Consider the following 9,121-nt stretch of genomic DNA (forward strand, 5'->3'; position numbering starts at 1 on the left):
GGGGAGGGGGAGGGAGAGGGGGAGGGAGGGAAGGAGGGAGGGACAGAGAGAATCATTTAGGGAGGAATTAGTGAGGACCCAAGTAAAGCTGGTTAACAACATGTTTAGGACCCAAACAACATTCCTTCAGCAGCATGAGTAAGAGCAGAGGAGGCAGATGACAGGTTTGTCAAGGGACAGGGCAAGGGGACAAGGGATTTCAGCAGAGGCCAGGGTAAAGGTGAATTTGCTAACTGTGGGGTAAAGACTGGAGAGGAAGGGAAGTCAGAGAAAAAGCAAAGAAATAGCTCGAGGAAGTACTGAGGGGTGGAAAGATCAGGAGTTTCAAGGGTTAAGAATGGATTTAGGAGGAGTGAGGTACATGAAGAAGGGATGAGAGGAAGTTATGATCATATAATGCCAAGAGTTTTTCTTTAGGAAAGTAATGGTGAGATCTAGTGTGTGACCAATACTCCCATTTTACAGATGAGAAAACAGCCCCTCTAGGTTGTGACTTGTCCAAGGCCACATAAGCAAGTGCCAGAGGAAGGATTTGAACCCAGGTGCTCTGGCTGAAGAGTAACATTCTTTTTACTGTACCGCACCGAGAGGCTGAGGTTAACTCCCAGGTTAATAACCAGGTGACTGGAAAAGTGGTGGTGCCGTTGATAGAAACAGACATTCTGAAGAAGGGCTGCTTTCAGGAAAAATGATGAGTTCAAATTTGGACACGGGGTCATAGAACTAAAGCTGAAAAAGAAACTAGAAGCCTTCTAATCAAAAACCATCATCTAATAGATGAAAAAACCTAGACCCAGAAAGTAATTTGCTGAAGATCACACGTGTTACATTTGGGATGTGTATTGTGGACTGAACTAAAAATGCCCAGTAGTTGATGATTCAAGACCAGGGATCAGGAATGCACAGAGACCAGGGCATCAGCTGCAGAGTTGAGATCTGAACCTATGAGAGCTGAGGAGTCTTGCAGAGATTGCAGAGATACAGCTTTGAGGCATGGGGGCATAGATGCAGGTGCAGGGCATGGAGAGGAGACCAAAGACAGGTGGTAGAATAACCAAGCATTCACAAAACCCCCAAGGGCAGCAGGAGCATGTGGTCAGCAGTGTCCAAGGTAGCTGACATTCAGTTATCTATGGGACGGTACTAAAGACTAATGTCTTTAACAATATTTACTTCGAAAAAGCATAAAACAAATACACAAACAGCTTAGCTCAGTTCTTCTTGGCAAGAGGTCTGGGTCAGTTTAAATGCAAAAGAAATGCAACATAAACACTTCTTCTAGACATTGGCAATTTGTTAATTTTTAAATCAATAAGGGTAGTCTTGTTTGAAGAAATTCGACTATGGCTTATGTAGGCAGCTAAGTGGCTTGGTGGAGAGAACCCCAGCCTTGGAGTCAGTCAGAAAAGCCTGAGTTCAAACCCTGCCTCAGGCAGTTATTAGCAGTATGACTCTGGGCAAGTATATGTGTATATTAGTGGAATGGCTTTGCTCACACTGCAGTGTTATCTGTTTCTAAACCCCTATGCAGACTTTTCATCCTCTTTCTCCTCCTTCTCACTATACAGTCATAGGCACTTTTTAATGGAGAAATTGTAAAATCAGTCCCAGTCGTCCTAAGATATTTTGATGAGTTTCATGAGTTTACTGCTGAGGACTGTGACCAGATCAGCCACGATACAACAAAAAAGCAATGAACTTGGAGGGGATGTTAAAATGGAGGATCACATCATTTACAACCTCAAAATACAAGAAGGGCTTAATCCATAGTAACTGTGGTCAATTCGGGGTGTTGTCCTTTAGAAAGAGCTTTGATAAATGAAGAATGTCCAGAGCAGGACAAGCAGAATTGCAAAGAGCTTTGAGGCCAGTCCAAATGAGAACACAGAAGGAAATGTGGTTGTTTGGCCTGCGATGGCTGCCTTCGAGGACTTTTTAGGCCCTGATGTGGAGCAGGGATAAGTCTTCTTCAGTTTGGTGTCAGAAAGCAGGAAAGACTGAGAAGTGATGGGAAGAAATTCAAAAGGCTCAAATTTAAAAAAAAAAAGTTTTCTAATAATTAGAGCAATCTAAAATGTAATCGTGGAATTTTTAGAGTTAGAAGGCCCCAAATGACCATTTAGTCCAACCCAACCCCAACATACCACACTTGACAAATGGTCATCAAGCTTTTGCTTAAAGTCTTCTCCCAGAGGAGGAATGGGCTGCTTCAAGGTGTGTTGGGTCCCCCTCCAGGAGACGCCCCAGGACAGGTTGGACAACCACTGGCTGGGTTGTAGTAATGAAGATTCCTTTTTGTGTTAAATGAGACGGCTACCCAAGTCCCTCCCAGCTCTGAAATTCTATGGTTCTTCGGTCTAATTTCCTGGGATATTAGAATGTGTTCTTGATTGCAATAAACCATCTCCACTTCAAAATGCTGCACTGGTCTTACTAGAAAGCATTCCACCCCACACAGTCAGCGTTCCAGCTATTGTAGACTGGCAAGTCGCCTTTGTGATAAAAGGCAATGACTTCAGAAGACACACAAGCACCTTTACAAATACACCACCTTTTCCACTGAGCCATGGAAGCTCAATAAAAAAGTTAATATTTTGCTTGTAGAGCAATAATACTATTTGCCTTTATTACAAATCAACAGGATTCATTTGAGAAATGATTCTCTCAAATGAAAGGACTAAAATAATCCCAACATTAAAAGCAAAGCAAAGGCATTTAATGGTCTCACATCTTTATTAATGCATTTGTTTTACAATCCTGGCTCCATAATAGCTCTGGTACTTTTAAATCACAAATTTGCTCTTAGAGAAAGCATACTACAACTTAAGGAAGATTTACCTCGTAGACAGCCGCGGTGACTGAACACCCGCACTAATGCATGCTGATTTGCAGTCACAGCAAAGAGACTGGAGGGTGGACAGCTCCCAAACAAGGATATTGACTGGCTTCCCCCCTCCAGGTGTTCAGCCTAGGTCATAGCTACGGCAGCACAAGGAGAGTCTTAAAAAAATTACATGTTGAGACAGGAAACAAACATCGTTCCCAGGTAATAATTGCCTTTATCTGGCTTGATTGGTTGCAGTTAATATTAATAACATCAGCTTTAAAAAATGTGGGGAAAGCCAATACTTCATAGTCACTTTTCATAAGAAGGTTCCATGTTAAGCTCAAGGAGCAGCCATTATGAAATCGTGCTGCTAAGTAGTATCTTAACTCACAATTCTGCCGATATAATTGCACCCATTACAGTGAGTAATTGCTATCCAAACTGAACCAGGAACACCTGGATGGACCCTTTGGTTGTGTTAACATGTGGAGGGGAAGGCTAGGTGGCATTAGGGGTTAATTGTCCATCAGCAACACAAGTTCAAATCTTGGATGGCGTTTACTGGCCTCAGGCTCCAGGATCACAGATGGACAAAACAAAACCCCCAGGCTGCTCACAGTAAATGGGTCCGAGATCTACGGGACTGTGGGGGATTCATTCAGAAAACATGTACACAGATCATCCACTGCCACTCAGCAATGTCAGCCGGGACTTCCAGACTTTCATTAGCAAAAAAGAGTCTTCCAATCAGTCGCTTTCAGAAACATACACATCTTCAAAAATGTATATTCTCAAATGCTCTTTTGTGAAAGAATGTAAAAAAATCACTAAAATATTTACAAAAATAGATCAGTTTCTGTGTTGTAGGTTTCTCTTATTTTTTTTCTTTATTTTCAAAGAAGTGTTCTGAACAACTACAAATACTCCGATGCAAAATGTCCTCAGAGCAAAACAAACTCTTCTGCGCTAAATCTTTTCAATCTTTTCTTTTCATCTTCTGAGAAAAGGTCTTCTTCATTGGTTGGAGTGGAGGTAAAATCATAGTCTCTGGCATGACCCTTGACAAAAGTAAATAAAGGGTATTTCTCTCTGGAGGAGGCTTTCAGTACCTGCAAAAAAACCACAGAGAACACATCCTTAATCAGGAGAGAATCAAGCAGTTGGGCCTCATGGTGGACAGGAAGGCTGTTATGGCCTCCCTCCTGGGGTCACTGTAAGGAAATCCCTTTGTCAATGAATGGTTGTTTAATGCCTGTCATAAGGGAGTAGATTATAACAGACACACTTCCTCTTCTCTGTGCATGCAGATGGTCACCTAAAGTCATCCTATACAGACCGCCCCCTACTGAGGCATGCATCACTTGGACAGCAGTTTTGTACTTCCTAGAATTTGTTTTTAACTGTTCACAACTCGAGTGGCCTACGACTATCACCTACCCACCTTAGAAATAGTCATTAAATGATTCAGCAGCTCCTTCTAAGTTAAACCAAATTCCATTAGAAAAATCAATCAACTTTCATGAGCATATGAGGTAAGATTTGAATTAAGACTAACTGTCAAAGCCCAATTAACAACAGAAAACATGCTCTCTCCTGAAACAAAGGTTCTGCACGGGTTTCCTGTAAAGGAGAAAAGGGTGTTGAAAACAAACTGACTATGATCACCTCAACTGTAATTTATTAAAAAAAAAAAAGAGAGAGACCACTTCAGTGGATAAAATGAAAGCCCCTAAGATGTCAATATTCTACTTGGAGGGCCCTCAACAATGTTTTTTAATTGTATTTACTATTCCCTTTCAAATATAATTACACATATGTGTAGTGCAACATACATATGTAATCCATAATTTTAAGAAAAAGAATTTGGATGAGATCAATGAAATGCTAAGACACCCAAATAGAAATTTAGGCAATGTGCTATTTAGAAAACCATCAAGTGTTGTGAAATCAAACTGGAAATACAACTTTTTAGAATGCTTTTCTATTTTACACTTTCATTTAATCTATTTTAATTACATCCTACCAAAAGAAAGAGGGAAGGGGAAGAAAACAAAGACAAAGACCAGAAACGTACAGAAGTTTGAGAAATAAGAAAGTGAGGACAGCAGATGAAAGTACCCATGACTAATCAAAGATTTTCCCCCTCCTGGCCACTGATTCCAAGGACATGCCTGGGATTCTGCCCAAAGTTATTGCCATTTTATGAACATTTCATGGCATTGATAAAAATCCAGTACCTAATGGGCAGGTGTCCATATCATTTGTTCAGAGACAGTCAGGGGGAAGGCCAGTAATAATCAATGCTTATGGGATTTTTTTCAAGTTCAGGAAAAGTCTCTGGCTCACGAGTATAATTTCTAAGTCTGGGAGAGCTTACGGTACATGCACAGGGTCACACAGCAAATGAGGACGGAGGCAGGCTTGGATTCGGGCGTTTCTGCCTCCAAGTCTAGCACTATCCACTCGGCCCTCTCCTCTGGGGACTCTCACTTGGTCCTTCCCAGCATGTCCTTTCAGAAGTCCACAGGATACTCTAGAAGTGGTCTGAGCAGGACCCTCATCCTGGGCCCCACACTTCTATAAATCTCGTCACCTCTTCTGGCCCCCATCTCATATTACTCTGCACACAACCAAGACAGCCAGGCCTCTTTCAGATGAAATGCTGTACCCAAGAATCAAACGTGTTCCCCACCACAGCCCACCACACTGCCAAGGGCAGCCCAAATCAGATGAAAATAACATCAGGAAATTTTTAACCAACTAACTCAAACTACGAGAGATGAAGTGACCATGCGGCCTGTGGGGGCCATCCCTTCTGTCTCACTTGACCAGCCCTGCTCTAGCTCACATCTCCATGGCTTGTCCACCGGAAGAACACACGGTCTCAGAAATCCAATGACAGCCCCGTTATTCTAGAATACAGTGCTCAACCACTATGTTCCCCTGAATGCAGATTCCTGCTCCCCAGAAGGAGTCTTATTCCTATAAATCAAGTTGTGTTTCCCTGTTGGCCAACATCAGAATTTCAACAAGCTTCCATTGCCAGAGGATTCGAAGGCTCTTTGCTTGATGCTCCTTCACCTCGGGGAGCTTGGATGCTGGCTAACAGAACATACCATCACAGGAAATCTTTTTTGTTGTAAATAATTACCCTAGGATTCATCTGTTTTGTTGTAAAGTTTGACTTTCCTCTGCGCATTTTCTTAAAGGAGGCAATAGGATGCAAAGAAGGATGTGGGATTAGGGGTCATGAGGCCTAGCTTCTGGGCCTGCCTCACCCACTGCCCTTCTAGGTGACTTGGGGACAATCTCCATTTCCCTCTGCCCCACTTTCCTCAACTGAATAATAAAACCTACTCTAACAGAATCTAGATTCTAGAGAGATAGCTAGCAAAAAAAATCACCCATGACGGTCCAGTAAAGCCTGCAGAATAAGGATGGCCCAGAAAGAACTAACGGACAGAGTTCTAAGTCAGAGAAAGCCTGAAAACAAACTGACAAACCCCCCAACTACAAAAACAACCACAAGCACACCCTATCTGTAGGAAATGGCTCAGGTGGGGAGTGAGGGGGGAGGAGGCAATGCTGAGACATGTGAAGGTGGCCAGCAGCACACCAAGGCATGTCCCAAGTCCACCGGGCCAGGGCCCAGGCCCCCAGATTATTCTCGCCCCGTGGGGAAGGTGATTCCACCTCTCCACTCCACCTCCACAAAGGTTTTGTTCAAAATCTGTAACAAGCTTCTCTTAACGCCACCCCAAAGATCTCTGCAAGCAGTACTCAATGACTCAGACCTACTCTTCCAACTCCTTGCATTGATCAATTAGTGAAACCCAGGCAGGCAAACTGTCTTTTTTAATATGACCTGCAGTCGACAATCCCCGGGGCAAAGGCCCTCGGCCACCTTCAGGGCCAGCCCTGGGGCTGTTTGACAGCAACGCTGAGCTGGCTCTCTCCAGGTCTCTCAGGGCCTCTCCGGGTCTGGCATCCAGCTTTTGGTAAAGCTCTTATTTGAGGTGGGGCCACAGCCTGAAAAGCAGCTTGGAGATGAGCCCAAGGTCTCCATGTGAAAATGTCTCATTATTATGGTAAGTCCTAGAAAGACTCTTGCCTTACTCAGGATACACACACAGTCGTTTAAAATGAAAAATCTCCCTTCTCTGGTCAGTCATGTGGCAGCTATACCATGTGGCCACGTCAGGGCCTCTCCGAATTAAATGAAAGCTAGACGGGTATGAGCCGGAGAGTCCCAGAGGCGGCTCCATTTCTCCAGCACTCTGGAGTTTAGAAAGCCATTGCCTTTCCACAACCCCGAGTCAGACAAAACAAGCATGCATCTCGCAGTTTTACCCTTTCTCAGTAACATGATGAACCAAACCTGTGTATTTCTATTTGAAAAGCACGTATGAGACTATGGTGGGGTGCAGTGAGGAGAGACAACTTGGAGTCAGAAGAGATGGCTCAGGGAGCCTGCTTCATCATTTGAGTGGATGGGGCCAGGGAGACAGGGAGACATGAGTTCAAATCCTGCCTCAGATACCAACCACTGTGTGACCATAGAGAAGTCACTTAGCCTCTCTGCGTAAAACAGGAATAATAACAACACCCACATGCTAGTGTTGTCATAATCAAACCAGATGCACATAACGCTCTGTGTGAACCTTAAAGCACCACACAAGTGTTCACTATTAGTATTACTGTTTACAGCCTGACTGTGGGGAACTCACTTAACATCAATGAGCCTCCGTTTTCTCATCTGTAAAATGACAAAATCTGACAAGATCAACTCTACAGTCCAGCTCTAAATATAGGAAAAACATGAGCTGAAACCCCAAATAAGTGAGAGACGGTCCAGTGGTCAGGGCTGACCACTGACTCCAACCCTGAGCTTCTGATTCAACGTGCTGCTCCACACTGGGACCTCAGCTGTTTTCCACATTGAATTTCAGCAATTTCATCACTCTAGAGAGAGATTTAAGCTTTCTCTTTCTTTGCTGTCTAGCCCTTTACTCTTAAAACTCTCTTCTTAATATATAGTTTCAATGATACACTTTGATGCTGTTATTTCTTAAATTTGTAAGAGTAGATTTATTATCAAAATGATACATTTTTATCACATATTCTTTACAACATATCTTTGGAGAACAGGGTTGGCAAGTAAAATCTAAAGATTTATAGATGAGGAATCAGGATCCCTGAAGTAAAATCACTCACTCAAAAGCCACACAGTTAATTAGTAGTAAAGAGGTGACCAGAATGACCCATTTTGTTCAACCGCCATCACCTCCAGAATACTGTACTTTCCACAGTACCAGGCCAGCCTACACCAGAGCTGCAGCCAGCATGAAACCATTCAAACACACCATGTTATTACCACCCACTTACCCTCTGACCCCTCGCAATGTGGATTTTGCCTCCATCATTCCTCTGAGGTGATTGTAATCAAAATCTTAAATCACTGAAATCAACAAATTTTTCAGTCCTCACTCACAAGATCATAGGATTTTGGAGTTGGACAAGACCCCACAGACCTAAGAAAATGGAGGACCAAAAGGCGCCATCCTTTCTCAGGACTTTCTCAAAATGTCAGGTAAAGCTAGACGAGGGAGCCCCCAAAGAGCCTAAGCAAGGCCTCTGGGTGAGCAGACACTCAGATACATCCTAAGAAAATGGGTCTGTGGCACAGGAAAGCTCATGGACAGGGAAGACAAAGGAAGAAGCCAGCAAGATGAGCCCAGCTGTGAGAGCCGCTCAAAGTCCGCACACAGAACTATCACTAGGGTGCTGTGTGTGCTCTGGGCAAGCTGAGCTGCCCAGAGGAAGGCGAGAGAATAGAGAAAGGTCTGGGGGAAATGCCACAGGCAGCATGACTGAGGAAGCCAACACTCTAGTATGGACAAGGGAAAAACTAAGGAACTCGGCCACTGTCTGCACGGGCCTCGAAGGGGGCACATGGAAGATGGAGCAGCCTTGTCCTAGCCTACTCCAGAGGACCAATGGGGAAAACCAACTTGGCCCTCCCAGGAGAACTCTGCAGTCACCTCCTGGACAATGGCAGACCCACCGTGTCAGGACGGAGGGAGCTCGAAGTCACCCACCGTGTCAGGACGGAGGGAGCTCGAAGTCACTGACCGCATCAGGACGGAGGGAGCTCGAAGTCACTGACCGTGTCAGGACGGAGGGAGCTCGAAGTCACTGACCGCGTCAGGACGGAGGGATGGAAGGAGCTCGAAGTCACTGACCGCATCAGGACAGAGGGAGCTCGAAGTCACTGACCGCGTCAGGACGGAGGGA

General features: G+C 44.3%; 2 protein-coding genes across 11 annotated transcripts in view; one reads left to right on the forward strand and one right to left on the reverse strand.

The window, feature by feature from the left end:
* LOC138165277 (dedicator of cytokinesis protein 7-like) overlaps window positions 1–9,121 on the forward strand; it is a 327,550-nt gene that overhangs the window by 15,165 nt on the left and 303,264 nt on the right. The window lies entirely within an intron of this gene.
* LOC138165275 (cysteine protease ATG4C) overlaps window positions 2,715–9,121 on the reverse strand; it is a 78,756-nt gene continuing 72,349 nt past the window's right edge. For 4 of the 5 annotated variants that reach the window (XM_069093425.1, XM_069093426.1, XM_069093427.1 and 1 more), the window contains one exon: window positions 2,715–3,936. In XM_069093425.1, the coding sequence (XP_068949526.1) occupies window positions 3,769–3,936 (168 nt within the window). In that variant the 3' untranslated portion in view covers window positions 2,715–3,768. The remainder of the gene's footprint in view (window positions 3,937–9,121) is intronic. The other variant, XR_011169324.1, reaches the window with a different exon arrangement.

Source organism: Petaurus breviceps, unplaced genomic scaffold, assembly GCF_028583685.1.
Source record: "Petaurus breviceps papuanus isolate PSGF00001 unplaced genomic scaffold, PetGlider_PUasm1.0 208, whole genome shotgun sequence".
Classification (NCBI taxonomy): Eukaryota; Metazoa; Chordata; class Mammalia; order Diprotodontia; family Petauridae; genus Petaurus; species Petaurus breviceps.